General features: G+C 42.0%; 1 protein-coding gene across 8 annotated transcripts in view; it reads right to left on the reverse strand.

The window, feature by feature from the left end:
- ITPR2 (inositol 1,4,5-trisphosphate receptor type 2) overlaps positions 1–17,356 on the reverse strand; it is a 292,662-nt gene that overhangs the window by 33,299 nt on the left and 242,007 nt on the right. For all 8 annotated transcript variants that reach the window (XM_079993294.1, XM_079993291.1, XM_079993290.1 and 5 more), the window contains 2 exons: positions 7,838–7,945; positions 3,590–3,782 (listed from right to left, as the gene is read on the reverse strand). In XM_079993294.1, coding sequence (XP_079849420.1) covers positions 3,590–3,782; positions 7,838–7,945 — 301 coding nt within the window. The remainder of the gene's footprint in view (positions 1–3,589; positions 3,783–7,837; positions 7,946–17,356) is intronic.

Consider the following 17,356-nt stretch of genomic DNA (forward strand, 5'->3'; position numbering starts at 1 on the left):
GGCTTGGGTCACACGTGTGCTGTTTGTGGACTGGGTCAATCTTGCTTTTGGCCCTGCTGTCAAACAGTACCTGCTGGACAACGCCCTGCCGCTGAAGGCTTTGCTTCTGATGGACAATGCTCCTGCTCATCCTAAAGGCCTTGAGTTGGACTTGTTGGAGGAGTTCAGCTTCATCAGCATCATGTTCCTGCTGCCTAACACCACCCCACTGCTCCAGCCGATGGATCAGCAGGTCATCGCCAATTTCAAAAAACTCTACACCAAGGAGCTTTTCAGGCGATGCTTCGAGGTGACTGATTGCACCACCATCACCCTGCGGGAATTCTGGAAGGACCACTTTGACATCGTCACCTGCTTGAAGATGATCACCACGGCCTGGAACGGGATGAGCCAGAGAAATCTGAATTGCGCTTGGCGCAGCCTGTGGCCGGACTGTGTGGCACCAAGTGACTCTGATGCACCAGAGTCAACAGTGGTGCAGGACATTGTTTCCTTGGGGAGGACCATGGGCCTGGAGGTCACAGAGGAGGACATCAGCGAGCTGGTGGAAGAGCACGACCACGAGCTGACCACCCAGGAGCTGGTCGAACTGCAGGCAGAGGCTGCGCAGGAGCAGGCCTCGCTGGAAGAGGAGGAAGCAACTGAGGAACGGCTGTCCTCCAAAGAACTGAGGGACATTTGCCTGAAGTGGAAAGATGTGCAGGCTTGACAAGGACCTGGCACATGACCTTGTGAACACTTTTGATATGAGGGTCATGTCGCCTTTCAGGGAGGTGCTGAAAAGGCGGATGAAGCAGCAGACCATGGACAGATTCTTCAGCAAGAAGCAAAGAGTGGAAGAGGAACCTTCTTCGAGTTGTCCCCCAGAGTCTTAGAAAATGTACTGTACACTTTGTTGATTTTAAAATGTTTTTCTGTCATGTTTAGAAACTTAATTTATTGTTCCTTCAATTTTTGAAATGCTCTTTACAGTATGTGTGACTTTAAAGAGCAGTTAATAAACTCTTTTTGTATCAAATTTGGCTTTGTTTGGACTTTTTGTGACCATAGGAACGCATTAATTGAATTTCAATGCATTCCTATGGGATTTCTGCTTCGCAAGACAAAAAATTTGCTAGACGAAAAAACTCGCGGAACGAATTAATTTCGTCTTGCGAGGCACCACTGACTGGGTTCCCCAGCCATTCTTGGCAGCTTCATATATATATGTGTGTCAGGGGTTCAGGAGCAGAGGCACAGGGAGAAGAGGAGATGGAGAGCGAAGGGGAAGAATCCGAGGGGAGCGTAGGAGAAGAGGACAGTGGACCGAGGGATTCCATGAGCCTCTCCAGTGAATCGGAAGATTCACAGAAGGGGGCGCCAGTGGCCAGGGGTAGGGGGTTCCCAAGGGGAACGCCCCAGGAGCAAGGGGGCAGCAGGGACTCCCAGAGCAGTAGTTGGAAATCAGGACCAGCTTCCCCACCAGAGCAGAGTGGGGGGGAAGAGTCCCAAGGATCGGGGCCAGTGCATTCCCCACCAGGGAGAGAAGATAAGGCAGGGCTGACCACACCTCCATCGGAGAGTCAGACAACGGAGGGGAGGTCAGATCCGGCCAGTATCCCGGAAGAGGGAAGCAGTGACAGAAGTAGTGTAACGGTCAGGAGGAAGGTCACTGGGTTGGCGCGAGAGGCAAGTTCAAATGTACAGGAGCGCGGGACAGCAGAGAATGAGGATTGGGAACCGGGTCCTAAAGCCCGCCGGAGGGAGGGGGAGGAGCTGAGCGACTCAGCGTCGGAAGAGTCCAGAAAGGGCAATGCCCCAGCGGGCAGGAGGACCCAGAGGAGGAGAGAGCAGCGTAAAAGGTGGAGCAAGGCTAGGATCTTAAACTGGTGTCATAGGGGAGGAGACTCAGACGGTACTTCGCCGGTCTAGGATTAAGACGTAGAGCAGCGCGCTGCGGCTTTGAAATGGAGACTGAACCTCAATAAAGACTTTTGTACATAACAACAGCCTGGCATTGGTCCTCTGTGAGCTGGGACCTAGGGGCAGCTCTGACAATATGAAACATTAAACATTAAAAAAACCTTCCCTATATAGGATTGCCTTCAGATGGCTCAGGGGTGGGATAACTCCATACCCTCCAACATTTATCCAATGTAAATAGGAACATCCTAAGGAAAAGTTCCGGGATCAAATAAAAAACTGGGATGGCTTCTCTAAATCAGGGATGTCTGTGGAGGATCTGGTCTTAATACCCCTTGCTGCACCAAGAAGCAGACCCAGTAATGATGATATAGTATCCATGTAAAACTGGTATGATACCTGGGCATAATGTATTAATTAAAGTCACTGTTGAAAGGTTTGGTCAGGGTACATACTGGAAGCTGAACATAAATCTGATGACCACACATGCAAGGTCTTAAACTCATCTTTACTATGTGGCCAATTACTGAGCCAGCACTGAGAGTCTATCCACACTGAGAAATTATGCTGACCATTTTGGATTTGCTTTTTCAAAGAACTTGGTCACCACTGGCTCATTTCCATCTAGCTGTGAGTCCTGCAAGTCCTAGTGGAATCTACACACATATAAAAAAATGCTGTGAAAATGCTTTAATGTTTTGAAAAACACATTGAATTTTGCATAGCTCAGTTGCCATCTAGTGTCCAATTTGTATATTGCACTTTACAACACATTTAAAACGTTTTACTTGCAGCTGTGTAGCTGAGTCCCTGGTCTGTGCTTCTCTGTCTGGCTCATATTGTTTGTTTTGCCTATTAGTATTAGTATGACTATTTGTTTAAAATGTGTTCTGTTTTGTAATGGTTAATGAATTATCTTGATTTTTTTTATATATTTCTTTTGTTGTGAGCTGCTTTCAGCATGGTTTTACCATGAAGAAGTGACATACAAAAAACTCAAACTGATGATGATGATTCTTATCATGCTCCTGGGGATGGCATAAAATAATAAAGCTTTTCTAAAGTGCTTCACATACATTATTAACTCAGTATTCTTTATAACATGCTTGTAAAGTAAGTTGGCATTATTATCCTCTAATTATAGATGCAAGTTACTGGCTTGCCTCAGTTCATTGCTAAGGTGATAATTGAATCAGCGTCTTCTCATAACTACTGAGCACAGCAATTTCAGATAGACACACACACACACACACACACACACACAGAGGAAATTATAAATCCTGTCATGATTTGGGTGCTATTCATTAATATTCCATACAAACTATCCCACATAGACAGGTATTGACACTAATTGTCACTGTTCTTTATGGAGAGAGATGTGCTTGTTGTCTTCAGGTAGAAACTTCCGAAACAGAATCTGCAATTAAGAGTCAGTACAGATCAGCTTTTCAGATTTCACTTGTGACTAAGCACAAGTCGTTGTTGACTTCTGGATCTAAAATGCTTTGGAGCCATGTCACATGAGTGTCTCTCTTTTTTTCTACACAGTATCACATGGACACACAGAAATTCTGATCAGAATGCTGACATACACTGCTTGATCTCAGAGAGTGGGACAAACTTTGGTTTACATCTTGTGTGAACTAGGCCAATAGCATGTAACAAGCTCACAAATTATTGTACTTACTCCTGATTTTCTTTTGCCACTTCATTTCATTATACAGATCCTCTGTCTGTTGGAAAAAGTCATTTACTTTGCTTCCTTGTTCATCTCTCTCGGTAGTATTGAACACACGGTACTTGGATTCATGCGTGAGGAATTCACAGATATTTGGCACAGGAAAGACTATTTGTTCCATAGTCCTATCATGACGGACGATCTGCAAATATATGTTTCTCACTCAGATGCATACAAGGTTTGAATATCATATATAAACTGATTCTTGCTTCTATGGGCTGAGGAAAGGGACAAATAAGGTGATAGATACAGCTAAATTCTATCCATCTTCCAGACAATGTAATTTGGCACAGTTACAGTTTGTCTACAAGCAGGAAAGAGGGAAATATTAATTTCAAGGGTAGCAAATTGATTGTTCTTTAACAGATGCTCTGCAAGCTTCACTTTGGGAGATTTTCAACTTCAGTCTTTGCCCTCCAAAATCCTAAGCATCCCTTGAAAGGTAGAAAGAAATGTTTAGAAAATGATGCATCCCCAAAGCACAGCAAAGCTTATTTTTAATTATTTTTAATTGCAGAAAACAGTAAAATGCTAAGCATTACACAATGATTAAAATGATTTATTTTTAAAGAAAGTAGCATGAGCTGGAAGTGCTGGTGAACACATGGGTCTTACATGCTGCCAGATGTGGGAGGGAGGCTTTGCCTCATGCCCTCCATGCACAAAAAACAATCTACTTGTATGTGATCAGTGTCCCCATTAAAAAAGGGATGAGAAAGTTTTGCGAGTGGTACCTACTCACATACAAAGGTGGTCTCTGCATCTCACACATTGTGCTACACTGACCTGGGTCACATGCAACACTAAGCCAATAATGAAAATTAATGGAGAGAATTCACTTACCAAGAATGAGCAAATGAATTCACTTACCAAGAATGAGCAAATATAACTTGGGCTCATGGTTTGTCTCACTCCAGATAAATCATGAATGGTAAAGCATGATTTGGCTTGGTATTACATGTGAACTGGGCCTCTGTATATTGAGAGGGGATAGAGATGAGCCAGAGGTTCTCTCTAATGTGTGGTCCTGAATGTCTAAAAAGCAACATGCTGACTGTATTTGTATGTAACATTAAATCATGGTTTAGCACTATGTGGAAAAGCTGTGGTGAGTCCAACAAAGCACCAGGTTCATCTGCTTGCCTCTTCAGAGCAGCTATGAGGACTTCTGCCCTAGAGGCTCTAGAGACTAGGACTGAAATGGTGTCCCTCCACAAACTTTAAAGTGTGGACCAAGGTTTATCAGCTGGAATGCAATGCTACAGTGAAAGCTGAAGTACAGGAAGGACATATATTATTATGCAGGATGAAGTCCTTCTGCGCTGATTTGTTTACTTGCCAGGACAAATTTTCCCCACAATTAGCATTCAGAACCTGAGCAAATAGACTCAGCCTTTTGCCATCTGAACACTTAATCAAGAAGATTAAGGTCCTACTGTCAACACCTGAAATTTAAGGTTTGAAAAGTGGCTTCAGTTTGGGCCAAAACTGATACACAAGGCAAACAATTAAAATGTCCCATTAAATGGTAAATTCATTCTATACTGATGCAAATGATTAAGTTTTGACTATCTTGATAAATGGTCACAACGCTTTCTCAACTGCTCAAGCTTCTTGATACAAGTTAAAACAGCAGTTTTATAAGAAAAATGCATTTCTTTGGTTGTGGCAGGATCCCCCATGCAAACAAGTTTAAAGACACTGGGATCAGTATCCTCAGAGCTAAAATCTTAGAAAAGCAGTGCCCATTTCAAAATCTCTGCCATGAAATTCCCATGTTCCAAGTCCAAAAGTAGTTTGCTATAGTCATATGAACATAAGATTTGCCTTGCTGGATTAGACTAAGGTCCTTTGTTTTGTTTCCAGCAAAGGTCAGCCAGATTGTCTAGACAAGCCATCCCCAAGCTGGTGTCCTCAGATGTTCTAGGCACTAATTCCAAGTCATTAGGCCATGCTGGCTGGGGCTGATGAGAGTTGTAGTCCAAAACATCTGGATGCCACCAGCTTGGAGAACACTGGTGCAGAAGCTTGGGGCACAGTGGTGCTGGCCATTAAGCATTGTCTGCCCCCAAGAAATGATACTTTGAAGTATACTGGTGCTAAACATAGAGACTGCATTTAGTCGTAATGGCTTATAACTACTGTGCTGCTTTTCTAGAAAATAAGATGCCAGAACTCACCATGAACCAGGGGTGTAGCATGTGGAGGGTCAGGAGGGCTGCAGGCACAGATTTTTGAAGAGGTGCAAGGCGGCACAACCAGGCACCCCAATGACAGGTTTCCTTATCAAGACCAGAGCCATGAGGAGGCAAGACAAGACAATCCCAGGCTGGGCCTTCAGGGCTAGGGCGGTGCTGCCACCTGCACATGCCCACCCCTTGGCCAGCTGAGAGGGAGGGGGAGGGCGCCATTGCTGCCACCCACCAAGGAGAGGAGAGGCTCTGGCAGCTGCCTCCTTTTTCGTGAACATGGTGCCACAGCCTTCAGGTCTGCTCTCCTTGCTGGGCAGCTTCAAGCCTATTTCTCCCTCCCTTCACTTTGCTAAACTCTGTGCACACCGCCTAGTCTCCTCCATCTCCTGTCAGACCCGTGGCTTGGCCAGTGGAGAGGGCTTGGGTTGCCATGGCCATCCTCCATGCCCTGCCCCTGGGCATCGTCAACCTGCACCATGGCGCTGCCATGAACGCCTCACTTGTTCTCTTATAATGGAAATGGCGCCCACTTGAGAGGTGAGTTCTAGCTGAAGAAAAGCCCTGCTAATCACTAATTAAAAATTAAAAAAGAGAATAACTCGTTAACGTCTCTTAATCCTTTCAAAATCCACCTAAGCTAGTGGCCACCACCAAACCTTGTGCTGGTAATTTCTAGATTGTGTGCTGTGTGAAGAAATACAGTATTTATCTGTGTATGTCAAGGTTATTTTATTTAAAAATTATGCTAAAAATTGGGGGTCATCTTATACATGGATAGTGTATAAGCACCGGTGGCATATCTCTTCTTTCTTGTATATAAAAATGCAAGAAGGGCCTTTACACTCGCCAGAAGCTCAGCTCTGCCCTCACCGGTCCTGGAAAGAGCTCAGTGACTTTGTGCCTGTTCATTGGGGGAGATAGGAAGCCCAGAGCACTTGTTCTTTAGATGTTCCTTTTATGAAGAGGCATGTAGTAAGACCATTGATCCTCTACTGGTGAGGCTCGCTGACCTCCCAGAAAAGCAAAAATTCGACCTTTTCCTGTTAGGCAAGAATCAGATAATGACTAGCATGGTCACCAGATTCTGTGTATAGGTCTGCAGGCGCAGACCATCTCCCAACTCAAACTAGTTTGTTAAGAAAATCCCCAAACTCGGATCTATGGGTGACTCTGGGTAAACTACCTGCGGTAGTTTATTGTTGTACATTGTTTTTAAATTTATTGCTGTACATTGTTTTAATTGTTTGTTTTCCTTCTGTGACTGTACCCCCAAGTGTGTTTTATAAGCTGGTCTCCGACCGTAATAAATTATCTATCTATCTATCTATCTATCTATCTATCTATCTATCTATCTATCTACATGGATAGTGGAGAGGTGGGATGGGCAATTGGTGGCTGCTGCGGGTGATTGGTGGGTGTGACAAGGCCACTGGCTACTGCAGCAATTGGGCGGGCGATTGGCGCTCGCTTTTGGCGAGTGTACAGATGATTGGCGGATTTGTCGACGTGCACACGATTGGCTGTGGCGGTCCTGTGAGTGAACAATTCTTGGCAACCCCCCCAAAAAAAGCTCAGCAACTGTGGGCAATCCTCCCAAAAAAAGCTCAACAACTCTGGGCAATCTCCCCAAATTTTCTCAATTTGGAGTCCCAGAAAAAAGGGGGCATCTTATACATGGGGGCATGAGGTTTAACGCAGAAAAATACGGTACTTAATTTTGTCTACTCTGCACATCCTTCTTCACATTGTTCAGAACTGAATGGTGGCTGTCACATCCCCTCCCTCTTTTAATGCACTGTCCCTTAGAGTGGAACTCAAGTGAATGCCTCATTTAAATAAAGGACTAGAAATTATCTCCAGCTTCATCTACTCCACTCCCTGCAATGAAGATTCTTAACGAGATGGCTAACTTTGACGTTCATGGAACTGGGAGGTTCAGAGGCATTTTCCAGAGGTCCAAGTGTGTTGACTCTACATGTTTTGCATTCAGTGAACAACGCTTTACCTCAATCTGGGCTGTGTGATTAGCATAGTGCTTCAAAGCATCATCTCCTTCTTCTGGATCAGACCCAGGCTTCAGCATATGCTGCAGTATTTTATTGTGGCGAGCCAGCTAGAAGGCAAAGGGTGGAAACTATTTGATTCAGTCCCTGTCAGAACTCTTTCCCCATCTCTGCAAAACCCATAAACATATATTACATACTACAATGAGTAAGGCTTGTTTCTTCCATCAGTAAGAATAAAAATATGCCCATCCTCAAGGATCAACCGTGGGTCCTGGTTGTTGTTCGATGATGCTTACCCAGTACCCTCTTCTACACAACTGTTAAGTGAATCCTGTCCTCCACTGAATCCAATCACCCTTCACGTTATACATCTGACAAAGTAAGCAGCAGTCCACAAAAGCACAATACAGTCATACCTTGGAAGTCAAACAAAATCTGTTCCAGAAGTCCATTCGACTTCCTAAATGTTTGAAAACCTGCAGCTTATCAGAAGCTGCAAAAGCCCCGTCAGACATTCGGCTTCCAAAAATAGTTCACAAACTGGCACAGTCACTTCCAGGTTTGCGGTGTTCGGGAGCCAAAATGTTTGGAAACTAAGCTGTTCAAAAACCAAGGTACGGCTGTACAATGTATTCATGTTAAGGATTCATTTAGACCCTTTGGCATTTTTGCTACCACACAGTTCGCCTTCTAGAGCTTTGCCAAGAGGTTTCTCCACAGTGTGTGTGTGTATCCTGGGAGGTTGTGTAAGATCTTGTGTTTGGTTAAGCATTCAGTGGCTGGAGAATGTTGAATGAGGGTGCCAACACTTATAGTTTGAAAACGTGCATTTAAAAAAAGGAAGGAAGGAAAAGTAAAGCAAGAAAAGAAAAGCAAGATGGAATTGGGTAGTTTTTAAAAATGCTTTTAGCTAGACTCCCTGTAATAACAGTTATAAAGTTATTTCCACTCTCTGTGTACCATCAAAGCTGAATAGTGATTTCTATTATGCATGTAGCAACTTCCCTTCCAAAATCTAGTATTGTTTTATACTCTTAACACCTTACCACACAGATAACAATTTGTTAACAAACATTAAAAACAGCAGGGTATTAATCACTGAACAATGGGAGATCTTGGAATCACATGTTGAGAGGTTTAATTAGGCTGATTATGTTCTCTGTAGCAACTGAAAGAGCTAATCTTTCCCTAGCAAGCAGTGGCATGGATAGGCCACTGGAAGCCGGGCCTAACCTCCTTTTGATTCATTTATTCAGATAATTTCACTTGGCCCAGGCTGGGATTTGCTCTGGTATATCTGTCATTGTTTGTTAAGTCCACTGCCTTGTCAATCCTTGAGCCATTTCCCACAGTCACCTTGCTGACATACTCCATGCTCATGCCTTCTTTCTGGGCACGGCATGCTAGGTGAGCCCCAAAACTCCTACAGTGGGTACCAAACTGGTGATCTGAGGGATGTCAGATGAGGAGTTAACTTGTGCATCACAACCCTGCTCTGAACAAAGGAGGGATCTGCAGGGAGACCAGCCCACACCAGTGTAAAATATCTCCTTGCACCAACAGGACAGAGCATTCTAGGTGGTATTCCCAGAATATGGCAAGGAGAGGACAGGGGCCCTGCTCTGACAATAGTTTCATACAACTATTAAAAGTGAAGGGACCCTGTTTTCTTTTCTGTCTGCCCCCTTCCTGTTTAATCAATGTATATAATGCTTAACTGAAAAATTGGTGCTTCTAAACAGTCTCTAAAAGCAGCATGGTCAGCTTTGCTCACTCAGTCTGAGCACCTAGCCCTGCCGCTGCCATTGTATACAGATGGCCTTCATCTCCTTCTCCCTCACTGCACCCTCTACTGAACATGATCCAGGTCTGACAGCATCCTTGTCCCCCTCCCCCATATTATATATCCTTTTTGAAATTATTTATTTATATCTGACCTGTAAATTCCATGTTTAAGTCCTTCCTGTCCTTGAATTTTCCCTCCCCTATTCTGTTTCCTGTCTCTAAAATCTTATCAGGGGACTGATGGAAAATGGCTCTTTTTTGTTTTTATTGTATGCCAATATAAGGACTGTTGTCCAATGGTGGAATAAAAATATGAGAAACTACACAATAAATACATATACCCAACCTTTGGGTATATTCAGTTGAAGACTGAATGGGCTAATGCATGAGGGCCTCTTCTGATTGGGTCAGCTGGCTTTTAGACTTCATACACACACTACTTCTCCTTCCCAACATATGGTTCTGCTGCACATTTATGGTCTTGGTGGTTTATGTCTCTCATCTACTTGGGATCTTTGCTATGCTAATACCTAATTACTCCAGGGACTGCTGAACTAAGTGTGATGCAAAGAAGGATTTCTCAATTAAAGGTTGTGTGGTCTTGCCCTTCAATCAAGGTGGAATCTTAGTCAGGAAATCTCTCATACATGATCAGGAGATCATACTATATCTGAGAGGAGGAAACCCACTGCAAATTCTTTATCTCTCCTAAAATTAAAATATAGAACTTTTTGTAAAGCTTCTTGCAGATTCCCTTTAATACAAAATTGCAAGCTTTGTCTTCATCTCGTACAAGTGTGTTTCAGCTTAGCAGAGGGTGCCTGCTGCAATATATTGTTTCAGCAATGAGTCTGGTTTATTGCATTGCATGTCCCTCTGAGCACACTATCTAGATGTGCTATACTGTAAGGTGACTTTAGGTGAGGCTACCTTGAAAGGAGGCATTCATAAAAATGGAATACAACATTTATTGCTTTTCAATAACCTCCAGGTGGTCTACAAGCAAAAAAGACATCTCTTCCACCTCTTCCCTGAATCTTTCACAAATCTGAACTGAAAAGTGAAAGTTGTTTTCTTTCAGGTCCATGTGCCCTTGCCAGTAGTGGGGATCCAACATTACAAAATGGCATCTTTGATCTTGTAAAAGTTACAGGGATCTACAAACATAATTGGTTAAAAAAACCACACCAAAATGGGCAGAATCCAGCTGAATCCTCCTGAGCAGGACAATGCTGCTGGATTGTGTCCATTATCTGCAGCATATGTAAATCAGTGAATGTACTGATTCATTATGACGACTATACAGTGGTGCCCCGCAAGACGAATGCCTCACAAGACGAAAAACTCGCTAGACGAAAGGGTTTTCCGTCTTTTGAGGTGCTTTCGTCTTGCGAGTTCTTGCAAGTTTTTTCCCTTTCCCCCCCTTTTTCTAATCCACTAAGCCGCTAATAGCCGCTAAACCGCTAATAGCGCTAATCCGCTAAGCCGCTAATAGCCGTGCTTCGCAAGACGAAAAAACCGCAAGACGAAGAGACTCGCGGAACGAATTAATTTCGTCTTGCGAGGCACCACTGTACTGTTAGGCTTTGAACAGCGAATCTTTTTTTAAAAAAAAATAATATTTATTAACATTTTAAAGACTACGAAAGAAAGAAAAAGAATTAAACAAAACAAAACAATACAATACAAAAACAAAAACACCACACAACACCAACCCCAAAACATTAAATTAACAAAACCAAACAAACACAATTTAAAACACATCTAATAAGTTCAGTATCTTAACTTTCATTTACTTGTTTCAGCGACCTCCTCACACCTCCCTTTTTGTATTCCACTTTAATTACCTGTTTCAGCAATTCCTTTCCATCTTCCTCTGTTTTCTGTCCTGTAATTTATCTTAACATATTCTCCCTTTAATATATAATTGTCTTAACATATTTTAACCTTATTTTCCCTTTAATACTCTAATAATCTATTTGTACTTAATACCTTGTAACATTTCTACTAAAGCCATATAACTCCTTTCCAACATTTTTCTAACACTCATTAATTTTACAATATTTTTATAAATAGTCTTTAAACTTTTTCCAATCTTCTTCCACCGACTCTTCTCCCTGGTCCCGGATTCTGCCAGTCATATCCGCCAATTCCCTATAGTCCATCAACCTGGTGATCTTCTGTCCGATGCTCTTAACTCTTTTCTAAGTCCCTTCTGCGAGTCTTCTTCATATTTATACATGAGCTTTACTTTGTCTTCCACTGATCTTATTTTCATTTTCCTTCCTTTGAGGCTAAAGAGTAGATCTCGGGGAAACTCCCACCTAAAGATGATTTTATTCCTTCTCGACAGGGCAACCAAATCTCCGTAGTTAAATCTAAGATCCGAAAGGTATTTCAGGACGTCTTTCAAAATTTCCACTCTTGACTGTTGTTCTTCTAAGTTCTTCTGGTAGTTCCAACAGTCTCTTATTTTGTTCTTCTCTTTTTCCCCTCCTCTTCCAAGTCCGAAGGCCCTCACAGTTTTAATCTCTTCTTGACCCAAGTCCCGGTCCCAAAAATCATCAAATTCCTGTGTGAGGAAATCTATCAAACTTTCCTTCTCCAGTTCAGGTAGGGCTCTGATCCTCGAAATCTGATTTTCTTTAAATTCAATCATAGCAGGCATCAACTTATGGTCATCAAATTGCATCTGTAAGGCTGGGACTCTCTCTCTCTCCAATTGTGTTACTTTAGGTTCAAAGGCAATAACTTTCTCCTAAGCCTTCTCCGCAGTTTGCCATGTCAAAGTAGATTCCTGTGTCAGTTTCTGAATAGTTTCTGTATTGGTGTTCACTTTTTGTCCCAAATTGTCGATTTTGGTAATTACCAAATCCACCTTTTTGTGAAGCTGTTCCAATGAGTCACTTATCTTGCATAATACATCCACTAAGGCCTCTTCTGTCAACATTCTTAACCGATTCAAGGTCCCCAGCATCTCACCGGTTTTTATCTTGCAGCTGGAAATTCCCCCAGCTCAACTCTTGTGACAGTTTCAAAGGCTTCCTCTAGAGGGAAACAGTTCCTCTAGAGGGAAACAGTTTCTATTTGTATTAGTCCTTTTAAACTCAATTCAAACCATAAAGTTAGTTTCAATTTTCTGTTACTTTTACTCCTTTTTAAATGCAGACGGAGACAGTGGAAACAATGTATTCCTCTTATTCAACTGACTGTCAGTGAACATTCTAATCACGGTCAATGAGCCTTCCAGAACACGTCAGTCCTATTGGCAGCCCGTTTCCAGGATCGGAGCGGTGGTATATTAACTCTGTTCGCTCTCTCCTGCAGGTATACTAAGGCCAAAACTTTCCCCCCTCTTCTCCTGCCACCAAGGGGGGTTTAGTATTTTTTACTGATGGAAATTTAGTCCTTTACAATAGGCTTTCCGAGACTTCAGCTTGCATCCTCGTTGCTTCAATCTATTTACAAAAGGGGAAGGTGGACTTCTTGTTTTAGACCTCCCCGTTTCGGCACCAAATTAAGACGTTTAAAAATCCAATTCTCCGCTCTACTCATGGGTAGTTGCTTTAAAATCCAATTGTCCACAGGAAAAAGTCAGCGCTCTCCGGCAACAGCTATGCGGCTTCGCTCCGTGGAAGAAGCAGTCAATTCAAAGCACCGCGCCACTCACCCCACGTCGCTCCGGATCCCCGAAACCGGGTCTCCCCGCGAGTAGGGGAGGCGCAAAAGGTGCCAGCCGAATCCCACGTTCACAGGCTTCACCCGCCTGTGATTTCTAGTGGGTCTCCGCCTTCGTCGTGGCGGCCAGACCCAGATCCCACAAAGTAAATTCCTCCCGATCAGAGGAATTCCGCCATTACCGGAGGCGCTAACCCAGAAGTCCCTGAACAGCGAATCTTGCAACAGGAATCTAGCTCTGGATACAGCAACAGGTGATTCTTCCAAATGAATGATTTCTTTATCTAAGGCTGGCATTATGGACACTCATACAGAGAATGTATGATAGATTTGATTATTATTATTATTATTTTAAAAAGATGGATAAAAGAAGAAATGGTTTATCTAGTCTCCTAGCAGTGTTTTTCTAGGTAGACTTTCATTTTGACTGAAGGTGAAGGTTGCTGAATCCTTAATCAAAGGAGCCTTTCTTGCCTCAAATTTAGTTCAGCATCAATCCCAGATGTGATTAAACATACACAATAGCAAGAATGCTTAGTAAGTGGGATGAGTTTTCTAATAAGATTCTATACTGGACATAAGCAATAATATAATCTCTGAGGTCATTTCCAACTCTGAAATGTTTCTCTGTACCTCATCAGATTTTCTCAAAGTCCTAAGAAATGCAGCTCTCAGCTAGGAAAAATGGTACATGGCCTCATGGGTCCATGTGTAAATTTGAAAATCTATTAGCTAATGATGAGAAGAGCCCCAGGCCTCTTTAGTAAAGAAGTAAAGGACTCACCAAACCACCTCTACAGAACTAAGTCAACTCGGGTCTCTGAAAAAGAAAATCTGGTAACAAAAACCTGTACACATGAAACTGATACAAATGCAAAAGCACATTTATTGGTCTGAGGATTTAGGATTTTTCACTTTTCAAAGTTCAAGTTCTCAAATATTGTAGCTGAGATGCAACAGAGCTGACAGCTGTGGTTCTGCATCCTCTATGCACATGCAAATTCAAAGGTAAGTGCTATTAGGGGTTTTCAGTGGGCTCTTCTGATCTACAGTAGTAAGAATACACTTCTAGGAACAGCATGCTATGCATCCTGCCTTTTCAGGTGATTCGGGTGTTAAATATGCATTTAAAGCAAGGCTCACTACATAAACAAGCAGTATTATTACTGAGTTTGTGATGATATTGGGTGTCATTCCGTGTTGTCTGTGTGTAAGTGGAATGGACTTTTGATCACACAGAAGGACTTCTTCTCTTTCCTGTCCTCTCCCCTGGAGCTCTTCCCAACACCCGCATTATGACACACCTTCCTAAATGAATATGCAAGATGCATGAAGATGAGAGCATCCTAAAACATGCTTATTTCTAGTAGACCTGGGTTCGGAGTTGACAGGGTATAGAAACAAAGCCAACATCCTGAGATGTTAAGAGAGAAAGCCTCAGAACTGAAAGGCCTGCAGCTGCTGAGACTAGGTGTCATTTCTGTGGTTGATGAATGATTGCAAATCACAGCAATGATGTGCTTCTACAAGTGCCACACAGTACCCATTCTGTATGTGTAAAGAGTCATTCCTTTAGTGTGACAGAACTTGACTTTGGAATTCCCCTACTGACATAGGAAGGTGCCATAACTGTACTCCTGTAGACTCCTACCAAAAACTTTTGTGTTTTGTTGGGCCCATCAAGGCACATGATTGAATAGTTACATCTGTGTTTAAATTCACTTCAGATGTTTATTGTTTTTTAATGTTTTTAACAGTTTATAAATGTTTTCTATGAAGGCCTGAATTTTTTTATTTGCAAATGGTGTCGTGCATAATACCTTCCACCAAGTTTGCTACTTGTATTGTTTTATTCATACTACTTTCTTGCAGTACAGATATGTGATTCCAAACTGATTGTTACTGTGTGTGTTTTAATCTACAAAGGGTTAACATGGATTGGATCTGTGATAGCCTTATTATTAGTGCTGCAATTGTTCATTAGATCAGGCAACTGATTACAATACTTTTGATCAATTAAAATGTGTTTCTGATTAGCTGGCAGATTTAAAAACAAAGAAATTAACATTTGTCTAATGCAAACATTTAGAAAAACAGCAAGTGTTATCTTAGAAGACTTTCCCTTCTTGACATGCATAGGAGGGAATTCCTTCTAAAAAAAATGCTGCCCATCTAAAAGCAAAGAAATGCACACTTTTCATTTCAGAGCTATTATATTCATATGCAAATATATGAAGATTTGCTTAAATAATTTATCAATTACAACTCATGCAGCTAGCCAAATCTTGGATCTCTTTAATTAGGCAGCATCTCTGTTTATCATCATTCTTAGGCTAACACCTGTGCTTGTATGTGAGAAATTATTATTATTGTTGTTGTTATTATTATTATTAATAATAATAATAATATCATTATTTTAAAAAATACTCAATGGGGCAAAACTCCTTAAATGAGAGATCAAATGCCTGCTCTCCTCCACCAGAGTCTCACTGAAGTCAGCAGGATATGCATTGTCAGGTCACATGTCTGACTCTGGGCTAAGTTATGACACTAAAGGATAATACTCTAATGGGCAAAAGTCAACAAGATGCAGAGAGAGAAAGTTGCCAAGGATTCTCTTCGCAACAGAACAGCACCTTCAGACATTTGTTTCATATTTCTGGGGCTCATTAGTGTCAAGCCCCTGTTGCACCTTCCACACTGGATCTTTAGAGAGAGCGTAAAGTAGTGTTATATACCATTTTAATGAGCTGCAAGGTTCTCCTATTTCAGTCCTACCAGTCCAAGTCAAAGTGCCTTGCAACAGCTTCTGATTCTGCTGGTATTAACTAGATTCTGACAGTGTCAGAATGACACTGCTATCTTGTCTCATCAGGATGATGACTACAAAAACAAACATGCAGAACATAAAAAGTTCTATGAAAAGCATCAGGCCTGGCAAGCAATGATTTGAGTCCCAAGGAAGTGACGTTTCCATATTATCTCTGAGCTCTGGCACTGCAGTCAACTGAGGTGCAACACTGCTCAGAGAGAAATCTGCAAACTCAGCAAAGCCCCACACCAATTTTAGTCTAGGGACCTAAATTACACCTTTTGTGCAGTTAGGGGATTTTTCTTCCCAAGAGGGTGGCTGGAGTGGCTTTCCAGAGAAGCTGTTTTAAGACTTCAAGACATTATTTCTCATTATTTATAGTGCATTTATAGTGCACTTAAAAACCAGCAAATAAGAAAAAGGTACTGCTATGTACAGCTATTGTGCCTACCTAAAGAAAGTTGGGAGCACAGCTTTCAGGTGTAAAAAAGTAAAGTCCAGAGTTCAAACGTATTTATGTGTGCATCTGTATCTAAATCTATAAAAACACCCACACACCCCTGTATGTTTCCTTGAGGTGTGTTTTCTCATTCCAATGAAAGGGAAATGAAATCTAGGTATGTGTAATTGCATTTGCATGTATTCAAACCATACCTCTCCCTTTCCTCTGTTGTGGTCTCTCCAACTGTCAAATATCAGATTTGTAAGCTGCAAGGAGCAGAAGTCTGTCCTTAACTGTAATTAAGCAATTTCTGAGTTCTGACATTAACTGTACTTAAGGTCAATTGTTTCACATGGTTAAGTGTGAAAAGGGATTTGCTTCAGAGAAAAGCAGGCACAGAGATAGAGAGTACATGCTCTCAAAGCTGGCCCCTAATTTTTAAAAACTAGTTTAAAAAGAGCAAGTGCTATGCCTGTCCTGGCTCCTATTTCTGTTGTTTGTTAACAATGAATTGGGTTGGGGAGGTTGCCTGTAGAACAAACACATGATTTTACAGGTATGCAAAGATGGACCACAATCCACTGGTGGGCCACTGGTCAATTTGTAGTGGACCATATAGCATTTGTTGGTTGTTGGGATTTTCCCCAAGAAGGTTGAACTAATAATAATAATAATAATAATAATAATTTTTATTTATATCCCGCCCTCCCCAGCTGAAGCTGGGCTCAGGGCGGCTAACAACAATCAAAATAATCCAACGATTCTAAAAAAACATTTCATTATAAAAATTAATTAAAATCA

The sequence above is a fragment of the Podarcis cretensis genome (assembly GCF_951804945.1).
Source record: "Podarcis cretensis genome assembly, chromosome: 10".
Lineage (NCBI taxonomy): Eukaryota > Metazoa > Chordata > Lepidosauria > Squamata > Lacertidae > Podarcis > Podarcis cretensis.